Source organism: Salvelinus namaycush, chromosome 6 (genome assembly GCF_016432855.1).
Source record: "Salvelinus namaycush isolate Seneca chromosome 6, SaNama_1.0, whole genome shotgun sequence".
In the NCBI taxonomy this organism is placed as follows: Eukaryota; Metazoa; Chordata; class Actinopteri; order Salmoniformes; family Salmonidae; genus Salvelinus; species Salvelinus namaycush.
The window spans coordinates 28,983,321-29,002,798 of NC_052312.1; the positions used below are offsets into that span (position 1 = coordinate 28,983,321).

General features: G+C 43.3%; 1 protein-coding gene across 1 annotated transcript in view; it reads right to left on the reverse strand.

Annotated features, from left to right (window-relative positions):
* Positions 1-303: 303 nt before the first annotated feature.
* LOC120049059 (chemokine-like protein TAFA-5) overlaps positions 304-19,478 on the reverse strand; it is a 178,288-nt gene continuing 159,113 nt past the window's right edge. The window contains exons 3-4 of the mRNA XM_038995315.1: positions 6,275-6,402; positions 304-333 (exon numbers count right to left, since the gene is read on the reverse strand). Coding sequence (XP_038851243.1) covers positions 304-333; positions 6,275-6,402 — 158 coding nt within the window. The remainder of the gene's footprint in view (positions 334-6,274; positions 6,403-19,478) is intronic.

Consider the following 19,478-nt stretch of genomic DNA (forward strand, 5'->3'; position numbering starts at 1 on the left):
TAGTACTCCAAGTCAATGACATTACTACTTAAATGGTTTATGTGGAACTGACTCAAAACTAAATGAAAATTCACACAACTACATTTTTTAAAGATATGATAACAAATGAACCTTTTTCCCAGCATGCTTTAATGCAGGTAGATTTTGTTGGAATTGTTTTTAATATTTGTGTTTTATCATGCACATTGAGTGATTGATTGATTAAATGTTATGCTACACAAAGATGAATAATTGTTATCTAAACGAATCCAATCATTTAACTTTTGCACCCTTTACTAAAATGGTTGTTCCAGTTTAAATGGCTTAGGCAGCTTCGTCCAACTGTTTTTTATCCTGGCAGTCATTATGAATACAAAATTACGGGTGAATACAAATTTTAGCTGTCGGATAGCCTTAAAATCTCTTGAAGCTAGGGGGCAGAATTTTTATGTTTGGAAAAATAACGTTCCCATTGTAAGCTGCCTATTTCTCAGGTCCAGATCATAGAATATGCATATAATTGACAGAGTAGGATAGAAAACACTCTAAAGTTTCCAAAACGGACACAATATTGTCTGTGAGTATAACAGAACGGATTTTGCAGGCGAAAACCTGAGAAAATCCAACCCGGAAGTGACTTCTATTTTGAAAAATCCCTGTTCCATTGCCTGCCTATCCTCCATTTAAAGGTATATCAACCAGATTCCTTTTTCTGTGGCTTCCTCAGGGTGTGAACAGTCTTTAGACATAGTTTCAAGCTTTTATTTTGAAAAATTAGTGACATTTATCAAAACGCGTCAGTGGATAGACGGATGTTCCTCCATTAGTTCTTGCGCGCGTGTCACGCCCTGGCCTTAGTTATCTTTGTTTTCTTTATTGTTTTAGTTAGGTCAGCGTGTGACATGGGGGAAGTAGGTGTTTGGTATTGTCTAGTTTTTTTTGTATGTTTATGGGGCAGTGTTTAGTCTAGGTGTATGTATGTCTATGGTTGCCTAGATTGGTTCTCAATTAGAGACAGCTGTCTATCGTTGTCTCTGATTGGGAGCCATATTTAGGCAACCATATTCATTAGGTAGTTTGTGGGTGATTGTCTATGTCTATGTTGCATGTTAGCACTTAGTTTGTATAGAGTGTAGCTGGGAGTGTAGCTGGGTCAAGTAGGAGACTTGAGCCAGCTACCCGTGCTTACTGTGAGGAGCCGAAGATGGAACCAGAGCCAGTCGAGATGGAATTGGAGGTGAGTAAGGGGAGTGAAGCTGAGACTGTGGATGAACTAATGGGGAAATTGGAGGAGAGAGAAATGAGGGATTTGCTGGTGTGGAGCATAAAGCACCGCATCCGCTTGAAGGAGCGTGTGCGGGATTTGATGTCACCTGAGTCAGCTCTCCATACTCGTCCTGAGGTGCGTGCTAGCAGTCTAGTGAAGACTGTGCCAGCACCACGCACCAGGCCTCCTGTGCGCCTCCCTAGCCCTGCACGTCCTGTGCCAGCTCAGCGCACCAGCTCTCCTGTGGCAACCCCACGCACCAGCTCTCCTGTGGCAGCCCCTCGCACTCGCCCAGTGGTGAGTGTTCCCAGCCTAGTACCATCAGTGCCAACACCACGCACCAAGCCTCCTGTACGTCTCCAGAGCCCTGTACGCACTGTTCCTTCTCCCCGCACTCGCCCTGAGGTGCGTGCCCTCAGCCCGGTACCACCAGTGCCGGTACCACACACCAGGCCTATAGTGCGCCTTGAGAGTCCAGTGTGCACTGTTCCTGCTCCCCGCACTAGCCCTGTGGTGCGTGTCTCCAGTCCGGTACCACCAGTTCCGGCACCACGCACCAGGCCTACTGTGCGCCTCAGCAGGTCAGAGTCGGCCGTCTGCCCAGCGCCGCCTGCACTGCCCGTCTGCCCAACGCCGCCTGTGCTGCCCGTCTGCTCAGCGCTGTCTGAGCTGCCCGTCTGCCCAGCGCCATCTGAGCTGCCCGTCTGCCCAGCGCCATCTGAGCTGCCCGCCTGCCCAGCGCCATCTGAGCTGCCCGCCTGCCCAGCGCCATCTGAGCTGCCTGCCTACCCAGCAAGCCCGTCTGTCCCGAGCCGTCAGAGCCGCCCGTCTGTCCCGAGCCGTCAGAGCCGCCCGTCTGTCCCGAGCCGTCAGAGCCGCCCGTCTGTCCCGAGCCGTCAGAGCCGCCCGTCTGTCCCGAGCCGTCAGAGCCGCCCGTCTGTCCCGAGCCGTCAGAGCCGCCCGTCAGTCAGGAGCCGCCAGAGCCGCCCGCCAGTCAGGAGCCGCCAGAGCCGCCCGCAAGTCAGGAGCCGCCAGAGCCGCCCGCAAGTCAGGAGCCGCCAGAGCCGCCCGCAAGTCAGGAGCCGCCAGAGCCGCCCGCAAGTCAGGAGCCGCCAGAGCCGCCCGCCAGTCAGGAGCCGCCAGAGCCGCCCGCCAGTCAGGAGCCGCCAGAGCCGCCCGCCAGTCAGGAGCCGCCAGAGCCGCCCTCCAGTCAGGAGCCGCCAGAGCCGGCCGCCAGTCAGGAGCCGCCAGAGCCGCCCGCCAGCCAGGAGCCGCGAGAGCCGCCCGTCAGCCATGACCGGCCAGAGTCGTCCGTCAGCCATGACCGGCCAGAGTCGTCCGTCAGCCATGACCGGCCAGAGTCGTCAGTCAGCCATGACCGGCCAGAGTCGTCAGTCAGCCATGACCGGCCAGAGTCGTCAGTCAGCCATGACCGGCCAGAGTCGTCAGTCAGCCATGACCGGCCAGAGTCGTCAGTCAGCCATGACCGGCAAGAGTCGTCAGTCAGCCATGACCGGCCAGAGTCGTCAGTCAGCCATGACCGGCCAGAGTCGTCAGTCAGCCATGACCGGCCAGAGTCGTCAGTCAACCATGACCGGCCAGAGCCGTCAGTCAGCCATGACCCGCTTTCCAGTCATGAGCTGCCTTCCAGTCATGAGCTGCCCTCCAGTCATGAGCTGCCCTCCAGTCATGAGCTGCCCTCCAGTCAGGAGCTGCCCTCCAGTCATGAGCTGCCCTCCAGTCAGGAGCTGCCCTCCAGTCAGGAGCTGCCCCTCAGTCCGGAGCTGCCCCTCAGTCCGGAGCTGCCCCTCAGTCCGGAGCTGCCCCTCAGTCCGGAGCTGCCCCTCAGTCCGGAGCTGCCCCTCCGTCCAGTGGCGCCCTCTAGGATGGTCTTCAGTCCGGGACTCGCTGTAAGGGTCCTCGCTCCAGAGGCGCCACCAAAGCGGGTATTAACTATGGTGGAGTGGGGGCCAAGTCCCGCACCCGAGCCGCCGCCGTAAGAAGGCCCACCTGGACCCTCCCCTTCTATGTCAGATTTTGCGGCCGGAGTCCGCCTTTGGGGGGGGGGGGGTACTGTCACGCCCTGGCCTTAGTTATCTTTGTTTTCTTTATTGTTTTAGTTAGGTCAGGGTGTGACATGGGGAAGTAGGTGTTTGGTATTGCCTAGGTTTTTTTTGTATGTTTATGGGGCAGTGTTTAGTCTAGGTGTATGTATGTCTATGGTTGCCTAGATTGGTTCTCAATTAGAGACAGCTGTCTATCGTTGTCTCTGATTGGGAGCCATATTTAGGCAACCATAGTCATTAGGTAGTTTGTGGGTGATTGTCTATGTCTATGTTGCATGTTAGCACTTAGTTTGTATAGCTTCACGTTCATCGGTTTATTGTTTTGATTAGTTTGTATAGTGTTCGTTTCGTTTTCGTCTTCGTCTGATAATAAAGAAGATGTATTCATTTCACGCTGCGCCTTGGTCCTCTTCTCTTCCACGTTACGACGATCGTGACACCGCGACACTGGTTGCTCGACATTTTCTTTCTCTCCAGTATTGAATAGTTTACAGTCCGGTTGAAATATTATTGATTATTGATGTTAAAAACAACCTGAGGATTGATTATTAAAAACGTTTGACATGTTTCTACGACCTTTACGGATCCTATATGGAATTTTCGTCAAGCCTTGATGACTTGCCTAAGGCTGTGGAATACTGAACATAACGCGCCAATCAAATAGAGGTATTTTGATATAAAAAAAATCTTTATCGAACAAAAGGAACATTTATTGTGTAACTGGGAGTCTCGTGAGTGCAAACAACCGAAGATCATCAAAGGTAAGCGATTCATTTTATTGCTTTTCTGGCTTTCGTGACCAATCTACATGGCTGCAAGGCGTTCTTAATGTTTTGTCTAGTGATCGATAAACTCACAAACGCTTGGATTGCTTTCGCTGTGGAGCATACTTTCAAAATCTGACACAATAGGTGGATTAACAACAAGCTAAACTGTGTTTTGGTATATTTCACTTGTGATTTCATGAACATAAATATTTGTAGTATTTTTTTATTTATTTGGCGCTCTGCAATTCAGCGGTTGTTTACGAAAATGATCCCGCTAAAGGGATCCGTGCGTCAAGAAGTTAACACTGGGTAGATTCCAGTAGAAATGACATCTATTTGCAAGCCAGCATAATGTGTTTTACAGTTAGTGTTGCAAAATTCTGGTAAATTTTCCAGAAATCCTGGTTGGAAGATTACTCTTTGTGAAATTTTGCAACCCTACTTGCAGGCCTGATTTTACCTGTAAACTATGGCTTTTTCAGGCCACTGTATAAGGCCTTGTGATATATGTAATTGATCATATTTGCCAAAGAACTCACTTGGCAAAGGCTACAGGAATGAAAATGAACAAATTCAACAACAATGTCTCTGTCACTAAGAAATAAAGTGATTTTTTTCATTATTTTTATTTTATTTAATCTTTATTTAAGTAGGCAAGTCAGTTAAGAACAAATTATTATTTACAATGATGGCCGACCCCGGCCAAACCCTCCCCTAACCTGGACGATGCTGAGCCAACTGTGCACTGGCCTATGGGTGGTAACTCTACAATTCATTCGAAAAGGCAAGGCACACTGGGAAGTTATTGGAGGCGTTAAATTCAAGTTTACCTTTAAAAAAAAATGCATTCGTATTACTCATATGAAGGTAGTACTGCTCACTTCAGCTATTTAAGTTTCTTAATTTAATGTTTATAGGTAATTGGTTTCCTCAAAATGTTTGAGTAGCCAGAACTTCTCCGGTTTTTACAGTGTAGGGTACTGTATTCTGTGGTGTGGAATTACAGTACCATTTGAAATACACAACTTCTTTAAGGTAATTTACTGTTACACCAAAGTTTCATTTGAATTGACTGTGTAATTGACCATTTATGCCTAAAATCACCCAGAGTGCATTGCGATTTATGGCAATTTACTGGAAATAATTAATAGAGTATATTGCTGTTAGTTGTATAATACTGTAAAAACAACAATATTAAAAAAAAAAAAACATTGTGCCTGTAATATGGGTCATATCTTTTGAACAGTTTGGGCTAGAAACAAGCTGTTTTCTCTGTAGTAATGGTGTAAACATAATGGTTACGAAGATGTGTGTTTATTCACTATGGCACTGAGAGGCTGTGGTACAGCAAAGCCTAATCATTACAACAATTATTATATATATACTGTATATTTATTTTTTATTTTCTTACTAAAATAGTCTGAGCTTCATTCGTCTCACCTAACAGCATGAGGTTGGTGCATGAAACTGAACATTTTAATCTACAGTTGGCAGAGCTATTACTGTAAAGACATACAGTATGAGTAATTTTTACAAGAGGCTTCCAATAACCGTTAACAACCGTATTTTTCAGCATTTTACCCATAATGCAGTGCAATCTAGAGCATTAATTCTGTAAAAGACATTTAAGGTATTTTACTGTAATTTTACAGTGTTTTACTGTTGAAACTACATTAAAATAGTCTTACAGTGTGTGCGTGATTGAAGCCAGGGAGGGAGGCTGCTTTTTCTCCCCAAAATGCCTGCCGTGAAGACTCCATCTGCTCCAGTCATTAGCTTTAAGAGGAAACCTTAATTCAAACTAATTGCGAGCGATGAACAGGTAAACAAACCACTGTGTTTTTGGGGAGAAGTAGGAGGGAGAGAAGAAGCGTTTTAAGTACGCTTGCTTAGGTGTACGTGGATGGGGTTGGATTCATTAATATGAGCGTTCTGCTGTCAGCTGGTGTAGCTAATTCTGGGATGGAACTCACTCACTCACTCACTCACACAGTGAGTGAGAGAGTGAGTGAGTGAGTGAGAAAGGGTTCACACTGGGTTGAGGCTACACATTGGTGGTTGATGGAATTAGAATGACTACAATTTACATACCTATTCAAGTTAACATTCTGGTCATTTTAATTCCAAGTAGTTACCCCCACAATGTGCTTTCAAACATAGTGAGAAAGAATATACATTCTGTAAATAAAACTCACCGTAGTGGTTTTGACTCTGCCTCCTGGTTGTGTACAAGTCCATCCAGATTTATTGATTAACAGGTCACAGCCCTCATCTTCCAAACATGGGACCATCTGACACCACTGTTTCGTCCGGACGATACTAGCTGTGGAGTGAGGGAGGAGAGGAGAGAGATAGAGAGAGAGGAGGATAGAAAGGGAGAAATAGAGAGACATGGTTAACCTCATTCGGAAGGGTCAAAACACTGTCTCAGTGTTTAAAACAATAAGCAGGTATTTATATTATTTTCAGATGCTATTTTGGTTCTTTAAACTCAATTGATTGAGGCACTAAAAATAGTATCCTTCTGGATATATGGCAAGATCATATTAACTACTAAATAGTTAGCACACAGAGCCAGAGTACTATCAAATATTCTGCGTTACTGAAATCCGCCTGACTCGCTCACCCTACAGATGTAGGATCTTAATTGTATCACCCTGTTACAGGAGAACTTTCCTGCAGTGTATTTGAGGTTAAAAAAAGGTTTCTGAAGTTTATAATTTCAAAGTTGAAATTTCAGACCTGATTTTCACCTCCAACAAATTTTTCAAACCCTACAAAAATGTCCATACATTTTTATCCACATAATAATTAACATTTCCTGTTGCTGCAGGATTATTTTCCTGCTTTAGGAAACTGGCTTAAATTAAGATCCTACATCTGCACATCCAAAATAGTATCATTGATTAGCCACAGAAAGTGACGCTTTTTCAGCCCTGTCTGGGGTTGTCAGAGTTTGTGATGACGCACTTCTAAAACGTGTTCATGGGCAGAATCCTTATCGAGCTTGACTGTGGACTAATCAACAGATAGAGTACGGACTAATAATAAACACTTCTTCTGAAACCAACCAAATTGTCTGTCTAATCACAGAGCGTTGTATTTGAGGTAGGCTCTTTGGCGTAGGGACTTATCATATACAAAAGTCAAATTTTAAAAAGAAGGACACACTATTCCCACACCTGCACACCTTCAGACAAATGGCACCCTCAACTGGCCTTCAGAGAGAGAAAGAGTTAGGGAGAGGGAAAGAGGGAGATAGACATCTATAGAGAGAGAGATTTATTTTCCATCTGTAAATGAGATTGTGAAGCAATGGGAGACGAGCAAAACAAAGAGGGCAAATTGTTACAATGAAATATATTGCCATATTCTGTCATGACACCTATGATATTCAGATCAAGTAATAAACCATACGCAAGAAAGATACATATGTTTTGATCCATACACAGCAAATTGGCCAGTGTTATCTAGTGTTGATTTTTCAGTTGAACAATTCTAGTGTTGATTCAAATGTTAAATGAACATGCAGTGGTATAAAAGAAACCCAGTATTGGCGTTCATAACCTGTGTTTAGTGTGAGAGTGTGATTGTGTCAGTTTTACTCTGTGGAGAGTAAAACATTCCCATTGTTGGATTCTAGCTTGAAATACACTTTTCATGTTACCATACTAGAACTTATTGATTACTTTACATGCATAATGAATGTATATATTGGGGTCAACGGAGGGTGATAAATCAAGGAGATTTTTATTTTGACTGAATATCCGACTAAAATTATAGTGTAGAAATGTTATGCTCTTAGTGTAACCTTTATTTAACTAGGCAAGTCAGTTAACCTCTTGACGCTAGGGGTCAGATTTTTGTAATTTTTATAAATAACGTTCCCAAGGTAAACGGACTATTTCTCAGGTCCAGATCGTAGAATATGCATATAATTTACAGATTAGGATAGAAAACACTCCAAAGTTTCCAAAACTGTCAAAATATTGTCTGTGAGTATAACAAAACTGATTCTGCAGGCGAAAACCTGAGAAAAATCTAACCCGGAAGTGTTTTTTTATTTTTTTATCTGTGTTTCCTGGCCCGTCTTTCTTCCATTTAAAGGGGTATCAACCAGATTCCTTTTCCAATGGCTTCCTCAGGCTTTGACCAGCCTTTACACATAGTTTCAGGCTTTTATTTTGAAAAATGAGCGAGATTCTTCAAAACTAGTGTAACGGTTGTCCTCCTCCTCTTCGGAAGAAGAGGAGGAGTAGGGATTGGACCAAAGCGCAGCGTTGTTATACGACATGATATTTATTAAACAAGACGAAAACTAAACACACTTGAGAATTTACAAAATAATAAACGAAGTCAACAGACCTGAACAAACGAACTTACATATACACGAAGAACGCATGAACAGGTACAGACTAGACTAGACTACACAAACGAACGAACAAACGAAACAGTCCCGTGTGGTGCACAGACACAGACACGGAAGACAATCACCCACAAACAAACAGTGTGAACAGCCTACCTTTATATGGTTCTCAATCAGAGGAAACGTCAAACACCTGTCCCTGATTGAGAACCATATAAGGCTAATTACCAATGACCTAAACATAGAAACACAAAACATAGAATGCCCACCCCAACTCACGCCCTGACCAACTAAACACATACAAAAATAACAGAAAACAGGTCAGGAACGTGACAACTAGTCAGGTGTCCTCTGATTAGTTCCTGCGCGCGAGACGGGTAGCTCTCCATTTTCTTTTTCTCTCTTATTGAATAGGTTACGGTCCGGTTGAAATGTTATCGATTATGTTTGTTAAAAACAACCTGAGGATTGATTATAAAAAACATTTGACATGTTTCTACGACCATTACGGATACTTTTTGGAATTTTCGTCAAACGGAAGGAACGAGGCTTTGGTTTTCTGAACATAACGCGCAACCCAAATGGCGTTTTTATGTTATAAAAGTAATATTTATCGAACAAAAATAACATTTGTTGTGTAACTGGGAGTCTCGTGAGTGCAAACATCCGAAGATTATCAAAGGTAAGCGATTAATTTTATTGCTTTTCTGACTTTCGTGACCAAGCTAACCAAGCTAATATAAGGCTAACTGTTCTAGCATTGATTGATACACTCACTAAAGCTTGGATTGCTTTCGCTGCAAAGCATATTTTCAAAATCTGACACGATAGGTGGATTAACAACAAGCTGCGGTTGTTTAGGAAAATGATCCCGTAAAAGGGATCCGTAGCGCAGAGAAGTTAACTTCTACTTGGTCACAATCCCGGATCCGGAAGCACCCCCATCAGTAAAAAAGCTGACTAGCATCGCCTAGCATAGCGTCACAAGTAAATACTAGCATCTAAATATCATTAAATCACAAGTCCAAGACACCAGATGAAAGATACACATCTTGTGAATCCAGCCATCATTTCTGATTTTTTAAATGTTTTACAGGGAAGACACAATATGTATTTCTATTAGCTAACCACGATAGCAAAAGACACAACTTTTTTTTTCCACCATTTTTTTCCTGCATAGGTAGCTATCACAATTTTGAGCAAATAAAGATATAAATAGTCACTAGCCAAGAAACAACTTCATCAGATGACAGTCTGATAACATATTTATTGTATAGCATATGTTTTGTTAGAAAAATGTGCATATTTCAGGTATAAATCATAGTTTACCATTGCAGCCACCATCACAACTCTCACCAAAGCAACTAGAATAACTACATAGACCAATGTGAATTACCTAAATACTCATCATAAAACATGTATGAAAAATACACAGCGTACAGCAAATGAAAGACAAAGATCTTGTGAATCCAGCCAATATTTCAGATTTTTTAAGTGTTTTACAGCGAAAACACAATATAGCATTATATTAGCTTACTACAATAGCCAACCACACAACAGCATTGATTCAAGCCAACAATAGCGATAACGAATAAACCAGCAAAAGATATAAATTTTTTCACTAACCTTGTCAAACTTCTTCAGATGACAGTCCTATAACATCATATTACACAATACATATAGAGTTTGTTCGAAAATGTGCATATTTAGCGGCACAAATCGTGGTTATACAATGAGAATAGTAGCCAAAATGCAAACAAAATGTCGGGAGAAATCTTGGGAGAGGCACCTAATCTAATCAGTAACTAATCATAAACTTGACTAAAAAATACAGGTTGGACAGCAAATGAAAGATACATTAGTTCTTAATGCAACCGCTGTGTTAGATTTTTAAAATTAACGTTACTACGACATACAGCGTGCGTTAAAGCGAGACCGTTTTTTTCTTTATTTTTACTATTTTCTACATTGTAGAATACATCGCAACTATGAAATAACACATATGGAATCAGTTAACTTTTTATGGCTGCAGGGGCAGTATTGAGTAGCTCTGATTAAAGGTGCCCATTTCAAACGGCCTCGTACTCAATTCTTGCTCGTACAATATGCATATTATTATTACTATTGGATAGAAAACACTCTCTAGTTTCTAAAACCGTTTGAATTATATCTGTGAGTCAAACAGAACTCATTTGGCACAAACTTCCTGACCAGGAAGTGGAAAGTCTGAAATCGAGGCTCTGTTCTTCTTCCTGCCTATAAATGGGCATGATACGTAAGAGTCTACGTGCACTTCATAGACCTTCCCCTGGATGTCAAGAGGCTGTGAGAGAAGAAATTTAGTGTTTATCTTGGTCTGAAGTGGAATACAAGCTCTTTGTATGACGTGTCCCTCATTTCCGGTACTCTGGGGAGCGCGAGGTGGACAGTGGGATATGCAGCTATACCGAAGCTGCATATCGTAATGAAGTTATTTTTAGAATTCTAACACTGCGATTTCATTAAGAACTAATGGATCTATCATTTCCTATACAACATGTATTTTTTAGTTATGTTTATGAATAGCTATTTGGTCAGAATATGTGTGTCAGAAAAAGTGTCAGGAAAAATCCGGACGTAGTGGGAAAAAGTAGCTAAGTTAGCACAATGTGTAACCATTGATTTCAGCTCTAAATATGCACATTTTCGAACAAAACATAAGTGTATGTATAACCTGATGTTATAGGACTGTCATCTGAGGAAGAAAATCAAGGTTAGTCAAAAATTATATATCTTTTGCTTGTTTGTTACGATCGCTTACTTTTGCTACTGGGAAATTGCTTGTGTTTTTGGCTATTGTGGTAAGCTAATATAACGCTATATTGTGTTTTCGCTGTAAAACACTTGATAAATCGGAAATATTGTCTGGAATCACAAGATGCCTGTCTTTCAATTGCTGTACACTATGTATTTTTCAGAAATGTTTTATGATGAGTATTTAGTTATTTGGCGTTGGTGTGGGTGGTTCAAAACTCTGCGCAGTTTTCAAGTGAACACATCCGTCAGTGCTGCTGTGAAGAGCATCACAAGTGACATGCCAAACGGGGGATATATATATATATATTAGAGAGAGAATTGATGCAATTTCAATGTTGCTTATCACCAAATTTGCTTGAGATGATTTTACTGCAACACTGCTCACTGCATCCAAGTTGCTTTACATAGGCTTTTCAAAAAGCTGTCAGTCAAGGCGAGCTCATAAATATAAGCTCCCTGCCCACTCAGAATGTATTTTGAAACATCCTGGTAGTTAGTCATGAGAGAAAAAGTACTTTTCAGAATGACTGTTCAGGACCTTTAACACTGTCAGTGTTGCTTTAACACTGGAGAATTTGCTGTGTGCCTATAACTTACAGAGGTCACCTTGAATATATATTAGAATCGAGCATAGATCATAGAAGCAGTTCCCTCCTACTCATGAGACTAGATTAAACAAATGTACTCTAAAAAAATATGTTCTGTGAAGCTTTACAATGATGAATGTCATCCTAAGAGTAAACATTGCAAAACACTCATGATTCTCATTGCCATATTCTGCAATCGATTAAAGCATTTTTTTACTTCTGAAATGTTCCTTTGTAATAAGCTAATTGTATCAACACAAACAACACTTGATCACAACTCAACAATCAACTCAGGAGTGTCGTAACATAACACTTAACATAACACATAACCTTCAGACAAAAGGCCTAATCAGTCCTAACGTTGGATCTAATAGAGAAATGTAGAGAAACAGTAATCAAGGCTCAATGGGATCCGCTTTAGGCCTGTTTTCACATTGCGTCGTGTCACTTTCGCTCCCTGTGCTGTGGTTGTTCACACAATGACCACACAAAAGCAATCAATTATGCCCCAGGACAGGCTTCTTGCTTCACATTCACATCCATGCACGCTCGCTCGCATGCACAAGCATACACACACATGCACACGCACACTCACACGCACATTCACATTCAAATCAAATTGTATTTGTCACATGCCCTGAATATAACAGTTGTAGACCTTACAGTGAAATGTTTACTTACAAGCCCAACTTCTTAGGGATAGCCCTCTTTTAATTTTTTTTCGCCTAACATGACATATCAAATCTAACTGCCTGGAGCTCAGGCCCTGAAGCAAAGATATGCATGTTCTTGGTACCATTTCAAAGGAAACACTTTGAAGTTTGTGGAAATGTGAATTGAATGTAGGAGAATATAACACAATAGATCTGGTAGAAGAAAATACGAAGAAGAAAAGTACAGTTTTTTTCTACTACCGTCTTTAAAATGCAAGAGAAAGGTCCCGGTTCTAGTCATCACTCTGGTTGTAATTCCAATGGTGTCCACAGATGTCAGCAGTGTGTGTGCAAAGTTTCAGACGGATAACTTGAAGTATGAGCAAACTACATGACATTTAGTGTGAAGTCACCCAGGTACATTTGGGCAAATCGTGAAGGAGACATTTGCATTCATATTACATTTTTCTGCAAGAATATCATAAAATCTGTATACTTGGACTTTGATTTAGCTTTTCCAGTATTAGCAGCCATTATATAAGTTCAACATTTGCAAAACCACCAGTTTTCATAACTTCATAACTCTGACCCTGATTGGTGCTTATTTGACAAGGTCAGAGTAGTTCAAGTGAAGACCGCCCGCATCATCAGCGTGCCATGAAGGCGTCGTTCTCTGACCAAATTTGGTGTCCTATAGGATATACTACACCCCTAATGATATAGTGAAGTCTGGTTACGTTCTAGGATCTCTGACCATGATTTTACTGGTTGAAACAACGTTTAGGGTTAGATTGTCACAGATTCCTTTCTTTGCAATTGAACGTGTGGAAAAACAAAATTGATTGTGCATACTATATGGACCTTTTTAAGATATGAAAAAGGATTTTATCTAATAAAACAAAACTTCATGTTATCTCTGGGACCCTTTGGATGATAAATCAGAGCAAGATTTCAGAATGTAAGTACACATTTCACCTTCAGAGGTGAATTTATCAAACCTATCGGGTGAAAAAAAGTGTTTTGTTGTTAGGAGCTCTCCTCAAAAAAAGCATGCCATTTTTTCGCAGTAATAACTACTGTAAATTGGACAGTGCAGTTATATTAACAATAATTTAAGCTTTCAGCTGATATAAGACACTTATATGTACCGGTATGTGTTGTTTCTCTAAAATCTGCGATCGTGACACAAGGCGCTGCATGATATACAATATTATTACCTCAATATTACCTCAATTACCTTGACTAACCGGTGCCCCTGCACATTGACTCTGTACCAGTACCCCCTGTATATAGCCTTCCTATTGCTATTTTACTGCTGCTCTTTAATTATTTGTTACTGTTAGTTTTTACTTATCTTTGTTTTACTAATCACTTATTTTTTCATAAAACTGCAATGTTAGTAACACTAATTAAAGTGACTATGCATAGATAATAAACAGAGAGTAGCAGAAGCGTAAAGGGGGGGCAATGCAAATAGTCTGGGTAGCCATTTGATTAGCTGTTCAGGAGTCTTATGACTTCGGGGTAGAAGCAGTTAAGAAGTATTTTGGACCTAGACTTCACACTCCGGTACCGCTTGCAATGCAGTAGCAGAGAGAACAGTCTGACTAGGGTGGCTGGAGTCTTTGACAATTTTTAGGGCCTTGGTCTGACACCGTCTGGTATAGAGGTCCTGGATGCTTGGCCCCAGTGATGTACTGGGCCGTACTCACTACCCTCTACATTTAGGGCCCCCGCCAGCCACTAGCAGTCATAGACAGATCAATCAATCCCATACAAAATGCTGAGGTGCAGTTCTTGATGGATACGTTTCAGGAGAAAAAGTAATCGAGCTCAGCCCTTGGAAGAAAGGAAAAAAAGAGAAAGTGTCCATTCACTGCAGGTGAAACGGGAAACATGTTGGGAGTCTTTCTGAAGGACTCGCCAAGACAGACAACCCTCAATTGATAAAGACATATTGTGGAGTCTGGTTAATATGGTTTGCATCCCAAATGCCAACCTATTCCCTATACATTGTACTACTTTTGATCAGTGCACTATGGAAAAGGGTGCCATTTGTGACACGGACATGGTAATATTGTAGGACCTTCTGGTTTGTTTGGAAGCCTCACAATGATTGTGATAGCCTGTTAGCTCCAATGAATAATCCAATCTAGGATACAACGAGATGAAGGGGCCCTGCTCTGCTAACATTCGACCATGGGATTAAATTACAAGGCACAACTCTACACACGGTTTATCTCCTGTAGTACACCACTAACACACCACCCGCAAGCATGCACGCACACAGGCACAACACACACCACACACCACTAGCAGCCCAATGAGCCATCCGACAACATTTGAATCAGATTCACCCTCCATCTGTAGCACCCTCCACATGTCTTGATGCCATCCATTCTACTCTCTATCTCCTGGCATTCCTGTTACACTATCTTTCCTTCTTTCTGTCTATAAAATCAAATCTAATTTTATTGGTCACATACACATGGTTAGCAGATCTTAATGCGAGTGTAGCAAAATGCTTGTGCTTCTATTTCCGACAGTGCAGTAATATGTAACAAGTAATCTAACAATTACCCAACAACTACCTAATACACACAAATTTAAGTGGTGAATGAGAATATGTACATATCGTATATGGATGAGTGATGGCCGAGCGACATAGGCAAGGTGCAATAGATGGTATAAAATACAGTATAAACATGTGATATGAGTAATGTAAGATATGTAAACATTATTAAAGTGGCATTATTTCAAGTGGCATTGTTTAAAGTGACTAGTGATCCATTTATTAAAGTGTCCAGTGATTGGGTCTCAATGTAGGCAGCAGCCTCTCTGAGTTAGTGATTGTTGTTTAGTAGTCTGATGGCCTTGAAGCTGTTTTTCTATCTCTCGGTCTCAGCTTTGATGCACCTATATTGACCTCGCCTTCTGGATGATAGTGGTGAGAACAGGCAGTGGATCAGGTGGTTGTTGTCCTTGATGATCTTTTTGGCCTTCCTGTGACATCAGGTGCTGTAGGTGTCATGGATGGCAGGTAGTTTGCCGTAGCAGGCTGATACAGCCCAACAGGATGCTCTCGATTGTGCATCTGTAGAATTTGGTCAAGGTTTTGGGTGACAAGCCAAATTTCTTCAGCCTCTTGAGGCACCTTCTTCACCACACTGTCTGTGTGGGTGGACCATTTCAGTTTGTCTGTGATGTGTACGCCCAGGAACTTAAAACGTACCGCCTTCTCCACTGCTGTCCCTTCGATGTGGACTAACAGCAGTATTGGCCTATAAAGTATACCATGTAACCAGGGCAAGCTGTGTTATGAAATAAAAACACTCCTCCCTTCTCAGCCCAGTCCAGTAGATGTAATTTGGTTGAGGGAAGGTATCTGTGGGTGAGTTCATGTGGCGGTGATAAACGGAGGAATAACATCATTACACCCACGGTGGGACACTATCTCAGTGAAATGGTACATCACACTCATGTCAACAAGCCTAAGAGGTCTGAGGTGATAAATCCTGGCTAACATAGAGAGAAGAGGTGATGCTCTGGCTGGCAGGAAGGAGAGAGGTAGGACGTGGAAATGCTCATCTACCAAAGCCTGGGATAGGATGGGGATAGATACAGCAGGAGTCTCTGTACTGATGCTAGATCTGCTTACATGATTATAGCTCGGAACCATCTATTATAGCTGATAGGGCCAGAATCAGCAGTTAAAGTCTACATCTGGAGTGCTGCTGATGGTGCACCACCAAAAGTAATGTTTCAAGATGACATGGCTCTCCCTGTCTTTCTGTTATCTGTGTCTTTCTACATCATACACACACACTGACTTAAATGCACACTTCTCTTAGTTGTTCCCTTTTCTGAATCCATGCCCAAGCCTCCAACCACTCCTCACCATCATCCTCACCCTCAGTCACCCTCAGTCCCCAGTCCTGTCCTTCTGCCTACCGGCTGCTCTCCCACATTAGCATTGTCAGCAGGCCCCTGCTCAGCAATGGCAGTTCAAAGACCATTTTAAGTAAATGTAGTGTGTCTAAATTTCACACAGTCATTTACAAACACGTTGGGCCCTATTGTCAGTCCACACTCCTTTCCTATGGGCTAAACGCCTAAACGGCTAAACTTCCACCCCACAGCAAAACACACACTGAACACAAACTGAACACACACGCACACATTAACACTTGGTCATTTGGTTTCATCATCGAAATCCCCTTTCATGTTTCTTTAAACTGTAGTGGGTGTGTCCCAAATTGTACCCTATTACCTATACAGTGCACTAGATTTCACACGCCCTGGTCAAGGAATAGAGTGCCATTTGGGACGAACAGGGTATCTCACTCATTATCTACCACGCTCCTATGCTATAAGCAAGACACACGCTCTCTGGCAGGTTCCTACCTCATCCAGTATGTGTGTGTTCAGTTTGTATGTGTGTGTGTTGTGTCCATGCATGTGTGTGCGTACATCTGCACGCGTGTGTGTTCAGTGGTCTATGTGCTCTCGTGTGTGGGCTTTCTTTTGTCTGTGTATGCATGTGTGTACTCAGACTGACTCTGCATCAGGAATAAACAAATCCTAGCTTTGTAATTAGCCACAAGTCAGTCAGTCACTCTCTCCTTCTCTCACTCACTCACTCACTCACTCACTCACTCACTCACTCACTCACTCACTCACTCACTCACTCACTCACTCACTCACTCACTCACTCACTCACTCACTCACTCACTCACTCACTCACTCACTCACTCACTCACTCAACTTTGTGAGGCTGTGATAACAAGATAGCATGCCGACACAGATAGCGATAATCCTTGTTTTCTTATGCATTTAATGGTGGCCCACGCATCTCTGGAGAGGTGTGTGTGACAACTTAGGATCTGAATGAATATTTTATTATTATTGATATCAAGGATATGAAATACTGTATGGCGATACCATGTGTGCAAATAAGGGAATACTGTAAAATGCAGGCTATTACATACAGTTTGATCATCACGTCTACTCCTACTCACAAGATCATGATTTTCATCCTCGACCATGAGATGGTGGGGTTGTGGCGTTGAAGCCAAGGGAGGCCGAGGATAAAAATCACAGACTGGGTCCCGAAAGCCGGAGGATCTGCTTCCCCGTCCCTTGTGGTTCCACGTCGGTTGAGAGTCCTGTGGTTTCCCTTCAGCCCAACATCCCGGAGGTATACCAGGGCCTGGGGGAGGTATTTTCCAAAACCGCACCATCTGTCTCCCTCCTCATCACCCCTGGGACTGCACCATCGACCTGCTTGCAGGCTCTGCGCCCCCACGCAGACGCATCTAACCTCTGTCGGTGGCTGAAACTCAGGCCATGGAGGAGAACATCCATGAGGCGCTCCAACAAGGTTTCATTCACATGTCCACTTCTCTTGCGTCAGCAGGTGTCTTCCACTTCTCTTACGCCCATGTATTGATTACAGAGGACTCAATACAATCACCACCAAACTACCCTCTCCCGTTGGTGCCGGCAGCCATCGAATAGCTCCACGGTCCTGGTTCTTTACCAAATTGGACCTGCGGAGTGCATACAATCTCATCCGCTTCCAGGAGGAGGATGAATTGAATACAGCTTTTAGCACGATGTCTGGTTACTACGAATACTTGGTGATGCCATGTGGCTTAGCCAATGCTTCGTCAACGAGGTGTTCTGGGACATGCTCGGACGCCAGGTGGTCATGTATATCGACGACATCCTGGTCTACTCGGCTACCTTGTAGGATCACATCACTCACGTCCGAGTAGTCCTGGCTAACCACCTGTTTGTCAAGGCTGAGAAGTGCCAGTTTCATCAGGAGGCTGTTTCCTTCCTTGGCTACCAAATCAGCCTGCAAGGAGTGAAGATGGACGTCAAGAAGGTAGATGCGGTCAGGTCATGGCCAGTCCCAACCACCATAAAGGGGTTACAACGGTTTTTGGTGTTTGCCAACTTCTACCGCCGTTTCATCATGAACTTCAGCTCCATCGCCGCTCCTCTCACTTCTCTCCTCAAGCATGGTCCCCGTAGGTTGGAGTGGAGTCCAGCAGCTGACGAGGTTTTCCGCCTACTGAAGGAACATTTCACCTCCGCCCCATTGCTTAAACACACAGATCCCACGATAACCTTTGTGGTGGAGGTGGACGCTTCAGAGGTGGGCGTGGGGACAGTTCTGTCTCAACAACAAGGTAATCCACAGAAATTGTATCTGTGTGTGTATTTCTCTAAAAAAATGTCCCCTGCAGAGAGGAATTACGACATCGGTGATCGAGGGCTCCTGGCGGTGAAGTTGGCATTAGAGGAGTGGAGACACTGGCTGGAGGGCACCAAGGACCCATTCGCCATCCTCATCGACCATCGGAACCTGGAGTACATACGGACAGAGAGGAGGCTGATTCAGCGCCAACCAAGGTGGGCCCTCTTCTTTACAAGATTTGACTTCACGCTGACCTATCACCCAGTTTCAAAGAACACCAAAGCCGATGTCTTGTCCCGTCTTTATGATTCGGTAGAGGGTCCTGTCCAGGATGCACCCATAATCTCTTCCTCTCGAGTCGTAGCCCCTGTGGTCTGGGAAGTAGATGTGGACATCTGCCAGGCTCTAGAGAGGGAGCCCACACCCACTACCTGTCCTCCTGAGCACATCTACGTTCCCACGGGGATAAGGGATTGGCTGCTGACCTGGGCGCACACAGCTGTTGTCACTGGACATCCAGGTATTTCTTGCACTACCCAATCTATCTCCGAGAAGTATTGTTGGCCTACCTTGGCGCAGGACGTTTGTCGCTACGTCAACTCCTGTTCCATATGTGCTCAGACCAAATCCCCCCGGCACGCTCCAGCAAGGAAACCCTTTCCCCTTCTCCTACCTCAGCGTCCCTGGTCTCATCTATCCATTGACTTTGTCACTGATCTCCCCTCCTCTGATAGTTTTACCACCATTTTGGTGTTTGTGAATAGATTTTCTAAATCCTGTCATTTCATCCCT